The 18,770-nt window shown below is 35.6% G+C and overlaps 1 protein-coding gene across 1 annotated transcript in view; it reads left to right on the plus strand.

The window, feature by feature from the left end:
- Positions 1-1,866: 1,866 nt before the first annotated feature.
- Positions 1,867-18,770, plus strand: part of LOC129284279 (active breakpoint cluster region-related protein-like) — a 61,239-nt gene continuing 44,335 nt past the window's right edge. The window contains exons 1-5 of the mRNA XM_064106294.1: positions 1,867-2,689; positions 5,790-5,959; positions 7,318-7,437; positions 12,708-12,893; positions 16,829-16,979. Of these exons, the coding sequence (XP_063962364.1) occupies positions 1,867-2,689; positions 5,790-5,959; positions 7,318-7,437; positions 12,708-12,893; positions 16,829-16,979 (1,450 nt within the window). The remainder of the gene's footprint in view (positions 2,690-5,789; positions 5,960-7,317; positions 7,438-12,707; positions 12,894-16,828; positions 16,980-18,770) is intronic.

Below are 18,770 nucleotides of genomic sequence, written 5' to 3' on the forward strand. Positions count from 1 at the left end.
ATTTCTGTATGAAATGTAAATGTACATATCAAGAAATGTCTCAAATATGGCCTTTTTGAGGGGGGGGGGTATGTGTGTGAGGACTTCCCCTTGATATTGGTAGTGTGTACATCCAGAATTTGGGGCATAAATTGTAAGTTGGATTTCTATGGTTAGGTTCTCAAAACTACTGCCACTAAATTTTCCTGTTTAGGTTTCTGGTCCTAATGAAAATAGTGCATTGCATACAGACAGCTGAAACACCCCATTGCCACCGACCATCTTCCTTCCATCCATCAGCTACCAACATCTTATAAATAACAAAAACTTTGATGATCAAGGAAACAACTGCATAGAAACCTGTATTGAGCTATCAGTCATCCACATGAACATTGAGCGATAAAACTGGTTTCTTTGAGGCCGTTCTCATTACGCTTTCTAAAACTAGTTTACTGGAAACCGATTCAGGAAACCAGTTTGGAAGATCGCTCTGTTAGCGTCCCACTTGATCACACGAAAGTGGTTTTCAAAATCACTTCACTTAAAGCGATCTTGTTGCTATGGAAACACTCTCAGTGGGTGACACGGTTCGCGCGAAATTTGAAACCGCAGCCTAGGCTTTCTACACCCGGCGTGTGGAGTAGCGTGCTCAAAATGTGTGAAGATCATTTCCCGAAGAATGGTTGTTTCCTCACTTATGCTAATACCAGTTTAACGAGGCAAAGCGATCTTGAAAATTACTTTGCGAGGTGGTTTTCTGAACCGGTTTGGAAGATCGCTTCAACCGTTCTTACTACACGTTAAACTAGTTTCCAGTAAACCAGTTTTAGGAAGGTAGTGAGAACGGTGTCTTTGTCTTCTTAACACGGTTTCGAAGGAATAGTTATATTCATTTTCACTTTTACTCCCTGTATATTCTATTGTTTTTATTTCTGTACCGTTTGATAAACTATACATACTGTTGTGTAAATCGCAAAGTTCTTTCTGAAGATCTTTCGGTATTAAAGCAGTCTGTCTTCCTTGTTGTTGGTAAACATACCTACAAAGCATACTAGCCATATCAACTACTGGTATTAGAAAGAGATGTTTCAGACAGCATGTTCCAGCAATTCATGGATGTTGCCATGGGATTTTGATAATAGTCATAGATAGATTGGGAAAAATCTCACCAGATTACCTTGTGTTTTCTTGTAAGCACTTGAGTTTCAAGTACTAATATACAGAGGAGGATGTTTCAACTTGGAGAGGCTTGGTTATTGAAAAACAATTGACTTGTCCACACAGACGACTACAGTTCACACGTTTCTCAATATACTGCAACTTGCTCACATTCATTTTCATGCTTCAAAACTGTCGTAAGGAAGACATTTTTACAATACTTGATACACTGGACATTGTGGAACTCGCAACTACAGTAAGCCTATATCAAGAAGGAACATGATTTACAGTCTTCAACTTGAACTTCCTACAGCATTTCATGGAGAACTGAAATGAAAAATGGATTTCACTACATCGATTATACACTTATCATAATTTTTTAAAGGAAGATTTCTTAAAAATTTAGTCTGCTACATTTGTGGTATACAAATTCAGATGATAACTGAAAGGTGCTATTTACAAGGGGAACTTTTTATTCCTGGAACTCTTGAGATGTCCTGTAACATTCTATGAGAGCTGAAATGGGACTATGGTGATTACCCACATTCAGTTTGGAGTCTCACAACTCTTTTGAGAAGTTCTTTTATTCTAGATTACATAGCATGGCCATGCTGACAAAATCAAATGAGCAATGAAAGGTCAATATTCTGAACAGTTTGCTCAGTGTCTGCAAGAGTACCTGCAACATTTCTGGAGAACTAAAATTCTTTGATTGCTCCATGGTAAAGAATGGAGGGCATGGATAATGGGAACTGTGCTCTCACAAATGGAAAAGAGGGACAGGTACAAGAAGATGGAGAAGGAGAGGAGCAGGAGAAAGAAGAACAGGTGCAGGACCAAGAAGATTTGGAAGACAGGGTACATGGGCAGAAGCAAGAGGAAAAAGTGCAGGAACAAGGAAACGATAAGGATAAGGATAAGGAGCAGGAACATGATGACCAAAATAATTTTGTGTTAGAGCAGGAGCAAAGGGAGCAGATGCAGGAGGACAATGGAAATTGGAAAGAAGAAAAGCAGGAGCAAGAGTACCAAGTGCTGGATCAAGAAGACAGTGAAGAAGAGGAACAGGAGGAGAAGAGAATAGAGCAGGTGCAGAAGCAAGAAGATAGGAAAGTTGAGGAGCAGAAGCAACAGCAGGAAGCCAAGAAAGAAGACAAGCATGGGATTGAACAGGTGGATGGGGAAGAAGAGGAGCAGAAGATGCATATGGGTGGTAACGAAGAGCAGGAAGATGGGGAAGGAGGGGAACATGTGCAAAAGCAAGGAGATGAGACCAAAGAGAAGCAGATGCAGGAGCAAGTTCAGGCACGAGAAGATTGGGAGGAAGGGGAGCAGAAACAAGAAAAAGTGGAGCAGCTGCAAGAGCAAGAGCAAGGAGCTGGAGGAAATGATCAATATAATAATATGCAGGAAAAAGAGAAGCAAATGCAGGAGGGTGATCAGTGGGAACATGAAGAACAAGGGAAGAGTGATGATGATGATGGAGAATGGGATAGATATTGGAGTCGAGAGGAAGATTGGTACCTGAAGATGATAGACAGAGTGTTTAGTGGTAAGTTACAAATAATACCCATAGAGAAAATAATAGGTGTGGTGCATGTGCAATGATCGATTTGAAGAAATGAAACTTAACAATGCCTGTTATGAAACTGTATGTGATGTGATCAAGGCTCCTTTGCATAAAAGTTACTATAATCATGATAATAGTAACTTTGTCATCAAATGGTGTCTTCCATAGTATCCTTGTACTTGATTGGCTATTGAGCATCGTTGCCATTGTAGTTATATCATGGCAAAGTAACCATAATATTAACTTTTATGCAATGGGCCCAGAGCCTATTCAGATTGTCGTCAATTGTCGTGATAACAGACCCTTCCAACAGAAACTAGGGAATTCGTCAACTTCTAGTACATCATTTATTATTTTTCATTAATTGAGACCAGCATATTACATCCTAAGCATGACGTTCTACCATCATTGATGGCTACAAACCAGAATGATGGGTACATAAAAATTAGAGTTTCAGTGTGATTCCAACCAAAGGTTAGATAAACAATGATTTTTCAATTTGGGAAATTGACTTACACCTATGATTCATATTTGATCTGATGTGATGTGAATGAGTAGTGACATGAATTGCATATATACACAGCAAAGATGACTATGCTAGGCTATTATGTACATGTATAGTTTGCATTTTGCAGACACAAAACTCTTTGTTTGCTGGAAAATGTGTTTTAAAGGTATGGACTTGGCTTAAATGTGATTGTGCTCTATTTTTTTGTTCAGGGAATCTGGAGGGTGGTGTCTGGATATATTTTTTGTCTGACCATTTAACTTAACTATTTTTGCTATAATACAATTGTAAAATTATTGTTCAGGGGAATAAAACAATGTAAAATGCTTTACATTGAAATTGAGTAATGGTCCTAAAAATCAGTTAAATCATGGACCTGTTACAAGAGTGGACAGGATCTTATTATTAAAAGAAAAACAAATCAGCAAATTATGAGGGTTCTCAACGATGGTGAACCCTATCTATTGAGTGCAACAGGTGGTTGATTTCCCTGAAATGATGGATCACATCAGCACACCTTTTCCTCTTATAGTATAATTTAATTGATGATTAAGGTTGGTTGATTGTCCTTCAGACGGCTCAATCTCTTTGACCCTTTTTCAGGACAAGGAAACTTCAGCAAGTTAGCAGTGCTATTACATGTATTCACCACATGGTTATAAACTTGGAAGGTTGAGTGTGTTCAAATTAATGGAAGACATATTGGCATTTGTGTTCCATCCACTAAAAACAGTGACTGCATTAATAGTACATCACATAATTATTAGTGAGATTTTAGATTAAAAGAAGTGATCATAGTGTGGCAGAATTCAAGTCAGCTATTGTCTTTCATAGCTGCCCAAATTTTGAGTGGGTTACTATAATGTGAACAATTATTTTACTGATTAAAATACTTTTATGGACCTTTTTGTACTGTTGTACATCACAAACTTTTTTTTTCCAAGTTAATAATACTGAATATACTCCCTTTTTACAACAAATTTGTTTTAGTGTGAATACCATCATTGCACACACTTCCATTCCCTATCAGTAATACAAAGCCAGAATAGCTCTATAGCTGATGAAAGGGTTTGGTGATTTGGTAGTGATATTTTACCTGATTGCAAAGAAAGCATGAATGCTTTGCAATTTTGCATAGTACATAATGCAGAGTCTGAAGTAATGAGATCTGATTCACTATTCACTTTACTCTAGACCTGTTATTGGTTAAAGTGTCAAATATAAGTCTGTGCTTGCAGACGAAGGACCAACGGCTTTGGATCCTTTCCGAGGGACCTGGTGATGAGGATTTAAATGCCTTACCATAGGGCACCAGCGCACCAAGTGGGAATCAACCCCGGTAACTTGAATGCAAAACCCCCACTCCTTTGAAACTTTTATAGCATTGATTCTTCTCGTAGCCAGCTACTGTATAATTTGAAAGCCGCTCCATATCAGACATTCCCTACCTGAAAAAGCTAATGTAAATTCTTAATTCTGTGTAGAAGCTTCAATTGTGGCATTTATTTTACTATGAAAAAGTTGCCACATTCAACCAAAGGTAATAGGATTGGGAAGGAATATGTTATCTGACAGGCAGTTTCCACAATAGCTTGCCTCTGTATAACCTTGTTGTGATTATTAAGAAATTATTTATATATCCGGAATTGACTTAGTTTACGCCAGCTGTTATATGGGAGGGGGATGATCGGGTCCATTGAGGTCAATTGATAGATAAATTAGCACAACTCATATTTCCCCTTCCCAATAGCTGAACAATTGATTATGTTTCAAAGAAGCAGGGGCCAAGAAATCTCAATGTGGTTATGACTAACCTAAACCTGTCCAGCTGTTATCGTCTTCATTTGAGTGGGCCTGTATATGAAATGAAAGCTTCAAGAAGTTATTAGGGACAGTATCGAGTGTGATGAATCGCTTTGTTTTTCCATTGGATTCCAGCTTCAGAGAATTATTTTATCTCAAGTTGTACTTATACTTTCTTTTATGCCGATTGGATAAAAAAACTCTATCATTGTGTCAGATTGAACTTGTCACCTGTATGCAGTTGTTGTTTTTTTTAGTTAAAGATTTGGAAAGGATGAATACTTCATTTATGTATTGATAAGTGACTGAAATCTTACAGGAACATTTCACATTGGTTTGACTTCGCCCCTCTACTCCCCTTCACTTGTACATGGAATCTAAACAAGGATTTGTTTTAAAGTATGCTTGTGATTGAAAAAAAAGTAATTTGATCTTTGGAAACATTTCATGGTCATCATTCATGGATCTTACATGGATTTATGCAATATTTCTTGTTCAGTGGTTATAGTCCATTGAAGGAAACAATTTTTGATCCTGGTTTTATTGGACAAAATCTTGTTTCATTGAAAGGATTCGTGTGACAGTAGCAGAAAGCCATGAGTAAGTAATTATGCTGTTTTGAGTTCCTTCTCTTGGATGAAAATGAATTATATAAGATTTTTTAATTCCTGCAAATAATAAATTCACTCCATATTTTGTCATGTAAAAAAAAGAATATCATTTGAAATAAATGAATATTAAATCTCTATCATATTTTCCCTCTCTTACCAGGAGCGCTGTCTTCAGATTCAGTAAGCCTAAGCCCATCGGTGGATTCCGTAGAAGATAAAGATGTTGATCCGGCCGTTATCAGACCTAACGATATCAACATTACACTCACAGATAATGGACAACATAGCCCTTCTCTTGATTCACCACATTCTGCTACAACACCAAGCAGGGTAAGTGGAGATGTGGAAAGGGATTCAAACTTTAAATTACCCCCCCTCCCCCTGTAAAAAAAATGGAGAATAAAAACAATAAATAACAAAAAAATAAAAACATAGAAATTAATAAAGAAATATTAATAAATAAATAAAATAAAATAATAAAAAAATCAAATAGAATACATCAATAAAAGATGAATAAATGGAAAAAAATAAAAATTAGTTGTAATCGATAATAAAATAGAATAAAAATGAATAGATTAAAAATATAGAAAGATAGATGAATAAGATATAGAGATATTCAAAATTTAAAAGAAAAGTTTTGTTTTTTTCTCAGAAGCCAACAGATCTGGGAAAGATGTAAGTGAAAGTTTTTGCAAAAAAGGGCCTCACAGTAACAAAAGTTATGAACATTTCAATTCCCACATTTATAAATGTGTTGAGATTTTAGATTAACAATGCCCTCATGCTGATAAGATGCAGGGATGTAAATATGCTCTACTGTCCATTATATGAAAATCTACCTTTCTCAAAAAGTTTCTGAGATAATATAATTTTTTTATGGATTGTAGGTGATGTAATATAATGGGTTTGCTGAAAAGTCAAAAAATCTATAGGTTAGTTCCACTGGCACCCTACAACACCTTTACCAAAAATATTTCAAGAGTGCTTCCATATTAGAGCGGGCATTGACTCATTGCACTTATATTTTCCTTTGATGTGTTGTTTCTTTGTATGGGACCAAAATGTGGTTTGCACTTTTTTGGGGGTGAATAGTATATCCTATATTGACGCTCATTGATAATAAATAGGCTAATTTGTCTGTTGTGGAATAGAGTTAGGAATATATAGGAAGATTAGAATATTGAATCCTGTGTTGGTAACTTGGTGGTCCAGAATAAAAAGTACAGTTATTATTGAACTGCTTTTGTGGCTTTTGGTAATGACTCGAGAAAACACCTGTATTATGTGTCGTGATTCATACCCTAGTTTTAATAGATTTGATTCAGCTAAAAATGTAGTATCCTATTGGCAACGATTTGAAAGGATACATCGGAAGTAGTCTACCCTCTTTTATAGTACAGAGAGAGAGAGAGAGAGAGGGGGGGGGGGTGCTTTGGATTGTTAGAGCTTAGATGGTGACAGGACAGGGAAACACGAAAGTGATGGAGGTTTTGTATAAAAGCAAGGAGAATGAGCTTTCTTTGTGAATTATCAGATGAATTAATTGGCTGAAATTGAAAAGCTCGCTATATTGTCATCTGTCACATTTATCTAAGGTTTCATATTTCAACATACATGTAATTTTCAGGACATTGTTATAATTAATTTTTAGGTGTTTGATACCATTTTGTTTGTTTGTTTGTTAACAGGGTGATTCTATCAAGCTTTCAACACCAGAGGTAGAGAAGTTGAGCATCAGGAGACTGTTATTGGGTGGCATTCTGGAGAGCGAGCAAAAATACATTAAAAGCTTGGAAATTCTGCAAAAGGTAGGTACATGTATAAGAATATGTCTCTGAAAAAAACCCACAAAAACTCAATCATATTCAAGTAGTAGCCTACTTATCAGTTCATGAAACAAGGGACAAAATAATCATTGAAATCTGCATTGATTTCCCTTACAGCTTTTCCCATTTTCTACTTTTCGTCAATTTTACCAATTCGTCCCTACTGTGGACTTTCTATAAAGAGATATTACACCTCATTAGGCAATTTATACATATGCTGTGACCTTCACATATCATAATAGTACATTGTCATTTTCACCTGATTAAATCCATATTTACTCTTTAATACAATAACATCTACCATCTCTCACTGTCGTGAATAACTACTGAAGTTTAACAAATTGAGACATATGCAAAAGCACTCCTATTGAGTTTACACAGCATTTAGTGTATGCAGGAGTTAGTATTCACAACTTCCTATTTTGTTCCACCGACTTTTCCCTTAAGATTCAATCAAGTTTCATAAAAATCTTTCCTAATTATAGTTCTTACATTGATTTGAATAATAAAGGCACATGAAGTCAATACAAGATCATTATCTGTGATACCAGATCATTTTCATCGTCACACCAAAATTAAATATTAGAAAAAAAAGTTAATTGCTGTTTCTTTTTTAAACAAAACTTGGGCTTCAGTCAATCAATGCTGATGCAGAAAATTGCAATTTCTTAGGAATTTTTTATTGCAATGTTTAGCAATGTTCTTTTGAGAAATGAATGATTTATCACCTCGATGTAATTATACATTGTAAAGATACATGGTAGAAGAGTTTATGATTGAGTGCCTGAGCATGTACTGGGTACTGTGAATGTGCAATCTGATGTACAGATAACACATGTCATTAGGCCCAATTACTCTGACCCGTCCCACACAAAGGTTTCAATAATAAATTGTCAACATGATATTGCAATGACATTTATTCCAAGGCTTTATTTAACTGACTGAATTCAATATTCAAACAAGCAAAATATTTCCTCTGCTGGCTTGCTTTCATTCTGAACAGTATTTTTTACCATTTAGTGGACTTTTCAAGCATTGTGTATTTGTGTTATTGGATGAGTTGGTGTGTATTTGTTTTGTTTGTTTATTTCCCGATTGTTTGCTTGTCAGTTCAGGATTAGTGAACAAATATAAAAGAAGGAATTTTTACAGTAGGAAAATAAACCTGGTTATAAATAGTACAAATCGTCCAAGATTCTGAAGTGTTTATAACATAGTGTGCTTGGATTTTGGGTTATGTTGCATAGTAGTATATCACACTAATTAGAGAATGTAAACATCAGTGTGAAGTTTCAGCTCTTCCACTATGTAGCTCCTTATATGGATGTGAAGATTAAGCTATTAAGTGCACGTATATTTTCCCAATATTGGATTGAAAATGCACGTTTTTAAAGAAAAAAATTGTAAATGGGATCATTTACGTGTAGGTTGGTTAAACATGGAGATGTCTGTGTTGATAGATCCCAAATTGTGCTAAATTTGTGATGTCTTTAATATAGTCATTATTATGCTAATCTATATTAAATGGTTATTCAAAACACAGAATTACTGAATGAAAAGTGCATTTTAAATGAATTGTTGTTGGATCCTGGTGGGAAATCACAATAAGTGGTTCTTGACTTTATTATGGAGATCATATATCTTCTTTCACTTTTTATTTTGATAATAAAAAGGTGAATCTCGGATCTAAATGGGAGGGGCATAGAGCATTTCGAAACTGATTTATCTCAAGTCACCTTTCCTGCTTATTGATGAGGGAGGAGAGGAATTGAGAAATAAGGGAGGGGGAGGATATGAGTGTGGGGATGAAATATATAGAAAGAGGGCAAGAGATAAAGATAGAAGAAGGGGATAAAAAACAAGGATGATTGAAGGAATTTCAGGAACTTGGTACCTGCATCCAGTTCTAAAGTTGTATCCCTTCCAAAACTTGACACCTGTTTCTGTGGCTCTTCTGCAGATTCAGGTTTCAGGTCTTCACATTTTTCACTTATATTTGCCCCTTTTTTGCCCCCTCCCCCATAAGTGGCACCTAGGGCACTTGCCCCCTTCCCCCTGTGCCATTGGTGCTCTTTTAAACCACCTTCTTGCAAATTTCTCATTTTTAACATACAAAGTATGATCCGGGGATTCCCTGGTTAGATTGCATTACAACTATTGTTGCATTTTGGCAGGGAAGTGTACGCAAGTACTTAGAGGATATTGCAACTTTGCAAAAGTTAAAAAGACAGAAATGACTCATTAATATTTCATCAATAAATGATGAATGGCTTCATTTCTGAAGCTGAAATTGCTGAATTATATATATAAAATGATGACAGAGGTGTTCCTGATTGTGAATGTTATTTTATACCATGTTTGGTAATTCTCATTTCCCAAAATGAATAAATCACTGTTTCATTTTCATTCTCTCAGCAGTATAAATGCAAAACATTTATAAGTGCCTTTCTGAGTCACTGTTATTAGATAATTTTGATTCATAAGATCTCATGGTGTTGATGTAATGTTATATGCAGATGACACACAAATGTATATTGTCTTCAATCAATGTGATCGCCAGGTTTCAGTTGAAAAACTGAATGCCTGCATCGTTGATATTAGGAATTGGGCAACCAAAAATAAACTGTCTCTTAATGATGAAAAAACTGAACTTATACATTTCACTTCGAAGTTTCGTACAGAAATAAGTATGATTGATGTTAGGGTTGGCAACAATCATGTTGCTCCTGCTGCCAATGCTAGAAACCTAGGGGTTATTTTTGATAGACATATCAATATGAAAGAGCAGATTAGTTCTATCTGCAAATCTGCCATGATAGCAATCAGATGTATCAGTCGAATAAGAGGGTTTCTGAATGTAGAGGCAACAAAAAGCCTGGTCCATGCATTTGTCACCAGTCGAATCGACTCATGTAATAGCTTGCTTTTTGGTCTTCCCCAAAAAGACATACACCGTATACAGATGCTGCAGAATATTGCAGCTAGGCTGGTAACTCGCACTCCTAGACAACACAGCATAACCAGTACCCTGAAGAAATTACATTGGCTTTCTGTTGAAAAGCGCATCACATTCAAGATTCTTTGTTTAGTTTTTAAAGCTCAGCATGGCTTATCTCCATCATACTTGTCCAATTTACTAAATGATTACAACCCACCCCGTAACCTTCGATCAAGCAAACAAGTACTTCTTCAAATTCCCAAAACCCACACAAGCTTTTATGGTAGCAGATCATTTGCTGTAGCTGGACCAACCCTTTGGAACAAATTACCCCTACATATCAGACAGGCATCCACTTATTCAACTTTCAAATCCTTACTCAAAACCCATCTTTTCCGAAACTCATAACTAGGTGTAGTATAGGTATTTATTTTATAGATAAACATTGTAAGTTTAAATATTAAGTAATTCTGTAATTCACAAGTCTATTTTCTTTGTTTGTAGCATGTTTACTTTGTAACCTTTATTGTAAAGCGCATAGAGAAACGTACAGTTTATTATGCGCTATATAAGAAAAGTATTATTATATTATTATTATAACAAGGAATCCATTTACATGATTAAATAGTCTAATACTGATTTCAACATTTTTATACAATGAATACCCTCACAAAGAAAATCATAACCTGGGTCCCGTAACACAAAGGTTAGTGATTGATCGTACGCTTGATTGTCACGATTGATTGTACATTGTATTCAGTGGAATCAATCGTAGAAAAATGTTCTACGATCATTGCTAAGCTTTGTATTACGGGCCCCTGGTTACTCAAAAGTTGGAAAACTTTTTGGCAATGCATTGGTAGTCAATAAATTTGAGGGATGAAAGTTAAGAAATATGGCGCAGAGTTTATTTTACTTTGTAATAGAAAATACATAATTCATAACTTCTTCCATATACCTCATTATTCATCATTTTGTTTATTTTGCTGCCAAGTTTATACCATTACTAAACAATCACTATTTGTGACCTACACTGTCAAAAGAGTGCTTTTATCTGCAGTACGACACATTGGAGAATTCGACATTTGAATTTGTGTGTTGAACAACTGTTTGAAAAATTTAATTTAATGTGTCAGAGATATAAAAATCACTTTCTATTAAACTATGTGAGATGTATTTGATAGGTTCAAATTCTCAATTGTCAGTTTTTTTTCAATGAGTGCCCACAAGTACTCTTATTGCTGAATATGGTCACAAATGAAAGTGAATCTTCCTGTCTCTGCATGTATACATGATCATGCACTGTTGCTTTGATTATCCCATAGAGATACAGACTTTGTGATTATTCAAACCATTGGCTAATGACTCCCCTGTTATGACTGCATTCAAGAGACCGTCGTCCTCTTGTATCTAACAGTAAATTGGCACTGCGAGGCGGCAAGCCGTTTGGGTCAAGTGTTTAGGCGCTCAACTGACGCATGTTTTATGAGATGACTCAGCCTCATGGAGGGGACTGAAAGTAACTAGAGAGGTGTGACGCCTCGAAAGGGGGAGAAAATGACTGAGAAACGGAAAAAACTCTTCAGAGTTTGGAGAGGGATTAACGAAAGTGACAAAGTGGTGTCAAGTGATTACCTTTGTTTACAATAAATATATAGAGGTACTTCATAGATAATTTGTAATACTTATAGGATGTACAAAGTGACCTTTTAAATTTTATACTTCACTGTATCTAACATCTCTCTATCTGCACATCTCTTTTCTATATGCATATTGTTTGCATACAAAAAAATTTAATCAGTCATCTTAAGAATGACAGATTAAGTTGTGATAGTGGTATACTTGCCCCTTCAAATTACTGATTATCTTGGATCAATTGATATTAATTTTTTTTTTAATTTGAAGGTGTGACCATTATACTCTTCAAAATTGTTGACTAAATTGCCCTCTTGCATAAGATTGAATTTACTTTCAGGAGATCCAGATTTATATTGTTCAGTCATCACTTTTTACTCATGCATATATATTTGAATAAAATTTATTTATTTTCCTTGAAATGATTGTTGATTAATGTTTTATATGCGGTTATTGTTGAAATGATCAGTTATATACAGCATTCGATCAAATGCTTTGATGGCACTTTCAATCAAAAGTAATACAATTACGATTCCTTGAAATCGTTATTATTTTCTGAGCCCCATATCACTATGTGATATCAAAGATATTCATAGCCAGTATTGTCATTTCCCCCCTCATATGATTGACTTGCTTGAATGAAATTAATTTTAATTTTGTCATCTTCTCTCCATCTTAGGTAATGAAGACTTTCAAAGCCAGCATCAGCACATCTACACCTGTAATGACGGAGGAAGAATATGACACCATGTTCTTCAGGATACCTGAACTCCTCAATGTTCATCGTCAGTTTGTCCATCACATGGAACCAAAGATGGAACATTGGACTCCGGAACAGATGCAGGGAGATTCTTTTAAACTTCTGGTAAAGAACAATAATTCAAACTTCATAACAGTTGCACTTTATTAATGTTGTGATGTATTAAATGCATTTTCATGATTAATATTTTGTTTCTATTTTTGCTACTCTCAACACAGATGTGATATTACGATTATTCAGAAGTGTGATTATCAACATCCCAAGGATTTCAGAGATTTATCTTTTTCTGGCTTGAAAAATGATAAAAAGTTCATAAATGTCTTAACAAAGAACTGCAATATAGGGCATGCAGAACTTCTTTAATAAAATGCATTTAACGTCATTAATATATTCCACAATCACCTAATCTTAATCAAAATTTTTATAATATTGTCCACTCTTTTAGAGATTGTCCGAGGTTTGTTAGCTTTATTGATAATGCCATGACTAATGAACTTCTACACCCATGGATGATAATGTGTAGTCAGTTTCATCAACGTATAGTGTATTCATACATGTTTTGTATAATTGTGCTCTGTGCTCGTATACAAATTGGAGCCAAGCTGTGCTTTTCGTAGAATTAGCACATGCCTGACTTTGCCGCTGGCCGTAAAGTGAATTCGTTTGGTTATTAACGTTGGACTATGCGCTGAGCTGTGGCATCAATTAGATTAATGAACCAACATGCCCGGCTATTGAGCTATTTGGCGGGAGGTAATTGGTGTATTAGCTGGCTGTCCGGATTAGGCGGGTGTTGCAATGTGTTATTGAACCCGATGTTACATTTTAATGGAAATGATAGTGAGAGGGGACGGGGGGGGGGGTAGAAATACATAGGCAGACATGGATTACTGAAACCAATATTACATACCTTGACATCAGTTATAGAGACAGACAAACATGAATAGACAGAAATGGACATGTCTATTATACGAATGACTTTAATTCATGTGAGGGTAGAAGGATTGTAAGAAACAGAAACTCAAGAAAGAGAAAGGGGAGAAGGAAAACCTAAAAGATAATAACATATAATTTATTTAAAAAGTGGGGAAAATAAGCAAAAGAAGAAGAGGATGTAAAATGAAGTAATGTTTCATTTAGTCATGAACTGAAATAAATATATTCTTTATATTCCCCTCATGGTATTATTTAAATTACTTGCTTAAAAATAAGACTGTAGTCAGCTCTTAAAATACATGTGATGACATACCCTAGTTTGCCTTTTGTTCATTTCAAACCTAAAACAAAACTAAAATATAGGGTATTGCCCAAATAGGTGTGACAACTGAGTCACAATGGTATGATAGAGAGAGAGAGATGATTGTAACTTAGTTGCAGGATCGTCTGCCTGGCAAAATATAACAAAAAACAAAAGACAATTTTGATGATGAAATTACGGACCCTTCGTGTGTTGTCTGTTGAAATCGGCAGCTCAGCCTTCATCAATAAATGGTGAGATTCCGTGAGTCACTCATTTCAGGCATCAGGGGTGTATTGTTCCTCGTTTACTTTCCTCCTCCCTAAAGTCATACCAGACGAGTTGGTGATGAGGATGGTGATGATGATGAGGGTGATGGGACCGGTGTGTCAGTCATTCTCTTCTCTTTGTTCTACTAATGAGTTTGTCCATCTCACTTTATCGCCTTTTGCCTCCTTGTCCTTCTTTCTCTCTCTATCTCTCTGTGCCTCTTTTGCCCCCTCTCTTCCCCCTCGTCTCTCTTAAATTACTCTTTCTAACTTTCCTTCTCTACATTTCTCTATCTCTCACTTTAAACTTTTCCTCACTTCGTCTCCTATTGCTTCCTTGTCCTTTCTTTCTCTCTTTCTCTTTTTCTTTGTCTTCCTCTTTCTCCCGTTGTCTCTCCCTCTCCGTCCTTGTCTCTGTCACTCTTTCTAACTTTCCTCCTCTATAATCCTCCTTTCTTATTTTCCATCTTGTCCAATTTCCGCTGATTCCCATGATTATAGGCTGAATCAACAAAAGAGAGAAAAGTCCACTTGTAAATATGATGACAGTCCTCCATACCAAGCATGGTCACTGTCACACAGAAAAATAGTCTCTGTCCACAGACTGTCCTAAATAATGGAAATCATGAAATTCTCAATTGATGTTGCAGAGATGGATGGGAATACTGTATCTGTCATGTATTGAGACTGCTAATGATTAATATTTATGATGCCCATGTACATGTTAAAAGCATTATCTCATTATGTACAATTATTACATAATATTGCTCAGGGGGAGGGGTGAGAATTTCCCCAGGGTTCAGGGGCACGGGATCAATTTGATTAATTCCTTTCAACACAGCTTTGAGGAAACATGAGTGATGAGAAAGAAAAAACTAGTTTAAAGAAGGTGTTATCATCCTTATGTTATCATCATCATCCATATTATCATCAAGATTATCCTCATCGTTGTTGTCATCTGCATTATCATCATTATCGTTCACCCATCACTACCACCACCACCATCATCATCATCATCATCTTCACCATAATCGTCACCATCATCATCATCATCATTATCATCAACGTAATATTATAATGTCTATTAAAAATGTCTATTAAAAAGCTCTCTTGTCTCTCGGCAAACTTTCAATTCAATTTCAGTCCAAAATATTGAAGAATATGATTGCCCTAAATATGTATACTGTGTGCAAACTGTGCACGTCTCGATGCAGGGCATGCTTCCATTTGTAGAATACCCCTTCTTAAATTCACAGAAATGGTCTGGATCATTACACTACCTTCATTCGTTAGAGGAAACCCTAATTAGCATGAGGGGACCAAGATGAAAAATGTTTTAATGCAATGGACCGCAAAGCTAGATACCTCATTCGGAGGATAATATTTTGTGGTTTCAGACCAGATCTTGATGGGAATGTAATTGGATAAAGAGATGGTCGATTTCAGAAACGAGGAAGGGGGGAATAAACGGGGAAGGGAAAACAGGTATATCAATATTTTCCGGGTATAAACAATAACAGTGGGGTTGTGCTATCATTGTTTGATTAGTTTCAAGGGATGAGGGATGACTCACGGAGGACCAAAATTAAATATGAAGTCGAGATGCTCTGTTTTGGAGGGAAATTGGCCTGATTGTGCTGAGCTCAGGTTTTCTGGAAAGCCATTGGTATCTGGGAATATTAAGGCTGGCAAAGTTCAGGGAACTGGTCGAGCGTTGTCCTTGTTGTGCACGTTTAAGTGATTTGAAAGAAAATTATGAAAACAGAAATGATGAGGGTACTATGATGTCATATACTACATCATATTCCCAAATAAGGTAAATGACCATTCTCATGTGATTATATGTATATCCTGGAGGTAGAATATTCATGAACTGTAAAAAGTTATTTCTGTATAATTTCTGCAATACCATTGCACCATCATGTTATCATGTAGGAGTTACATACTTTTGTTTTGTTGTGTGATGTTCAGGATATGACATAAATAAATGATATGTTCAGGATATCTATCATTATATGGGCCACAATAAAAACTATATCGATTTATAGTTCAAATAAATGCCTCCTACTTTTATAGACTTCTGTGGCCTTTATTTTTTTAAATTCTTTTGTCAATGTGATAAATTGATATTTTCTTCCCAATAGCATCAACTTATCAAATATTCTAGTGTTGGCATTGTCCATTATCATTACCCCACTTATGGAAATCCTGATTCGATTTTTCACTCTTAATTTTTTATTAACTTTTCAAGTATAAAAACTCTTCCATATTTTGACTTTTCAATCCATGTCAGTAATAAAATTTCAACCTGAGACAAGATTGCATACTCATCTTATGATAACATTATTGTAATACCAATAGACTTTTGTAATCTGAGCGGGCCTTTCAGTACGCATGAATAGGAACTTCTTCCTGTGCACGTCATAACTATTTATCATTCGCCCGTCACCCCAGTGCCAGCAAATTGCTTTTTGATATTCCACCCTGATAACCCTCTGTCTCTTTTTTTCGGTTGTCACCCCCCCCCCTCACAGGCAAGCCATTTTGACATCCATGAAGAATACATCGCCAACTACAAGCGTGCCATGAGCACCTTACAACGCCTTCAAACCGAGAACGAGCTCTTCCGCAACATTGCCCAGCAGGCACTCAAACTGGAATCGGGAGAGATGTATACTCTAGAGGGTAGGTCTCATTAGAATGGGTCACTCTTTTGTGTTCTCGCCAGTGATTTTCACTGACAAATTTGCTATCCACCAATGAGATGCAAGGATTTCAGTAGCATATCACATTTATCAGTAAAAAAATCATGAACTATTTTGTTTCATGAAATGCTCCCCTTGAGAGAGCATCAGGGTATTATAATACCTGCATAATGCTTAGATACAATGTATGAAGCCCTATATAAAAAGCAGAATATGATAACTATATTACAGCAAAATCATATTGCTTTCATTACAGAGAAGAGGAGGGGGAGGATCCCACAATATAACAGATTTTACAGTAATATTACAGGTGCACATTGGTAACCACTTTCCATAACCCTCTTTCATAATATGCCTCAAAACACATTATTGCCCCAATATGGAGTAATATTGCAATATTCTGTCAAGGGTCAAATAGCTGCAAAATAAGGAGAAAGCAAAATCATGTTAAATGCCATTGAATGGATCATATCCATAAAATAGTCTCAATATTAATTGCTTTTGATAATATTGATAGCTGGAGTATATGAATGGGATAGAGGGTACAGTAGGTACATGTTACTATAAAGAGGATATGAAGTAAAGAGGAAGAGATAAGATAAGGTAAAAGAATATAAGAGAAGTAGCAAAATCAAACCCCTTCCTGAAATGGAAGGAGTGGGGCTATACAAAGGATAGATAGCATCCAGAGGTATTTCCATCTCGATAAAGTTATCACTAAAATGATCTTCAAACAGGAAAACTCGGCAATACTAAAGGTTATTTATAGCAGAGACAGCATCATAGTGTAGCGTAGTATTATTATGGCCTCATGTTTTTAAATTTTGTGGGGAGTAAAATCATCTTCATGTGGATAACAATGATCGCCTTAAACTTCAGCTTATTAAATGTACAATTGAAATATCATCAATTCTATAAAAGAGTTTGAAAATAGTGAGTTTTTTAATTTTAAGTGTTTCATTTATAAAGTGTGATTATATCTTTAACATTTTTGGTTTTATGAATAATTAACTTTGTGTGCACTTTAGACTGTTTACTTCTACATTATAATGAAAATGATAAAAAATTTGGAGATGAGTTATAACAACTATAGAGAGGGTCTGATTTCTGACTGTTTAAGTGGTATGTTTTCAGCTGGGTGTTATTTCTTAACCCTTCCCCAACTAGCTATTTTAATCATTACAATACAGCAAATTTAAATGTAATAAAGGATAAATTGAAGATTTTATTAGTTTACCACCACCAGTGATTCAAAGGATATTTTGGACTTGATTAGATAAATGCCAGTATTACTTGAAACAGAAATTTATGATTTCATAAACATTTGCTCATCCACTTTAGGATATTACTGGCCAATAAATTTGATATGATACTAATTTAGAAGATTCCCCCCAAAGCATCCCCAGGCAATCTTGAGTGTAGTATCAGAGCCCCATGTTTTCCCTCTCTAATAATTGATGCCAAGCACTCGGGTTTTGATTCATTGCAAGATGCGTAAGCCGGAGGTTATTTATGAATAATTATCTTGTTTCTGTAGCTCTCATTAGGGGGATATCGTAAGGCGAGCTGCAGTGATGATTGCGAATGATGCGTCCAAATTAGATAAACTTCTTTTGCTGCTCGTAATTCATTTGAGAAGGCCTGAACTGCATAGTTTTTTATAAGGACTCTCTGTGTTTTCATTCATTTTGAATTGTTTTGCTGCATAGGGTTTCTCTGGTAGTTAACAATAATTTTCAGGTGTATATTTTCCTCTCAACTTCCTTCTCAG

This window comes from Lytechinus pictus, chromosome 2 (genome assembly GCF_037042905.1).
Source record: "Lytechinus pictus isolate F3 Inbred chromosome 2, Lp3.0, whole genome shotgun sequence".
NCBI classification, from domain to species: domain Eukaryota; kingdom Metazoa; phylum Echinodermata; class Echinoidea; order Temnopleuroida; family Toxopneustidae; genus Lytechinus; species Lytechinus pictus.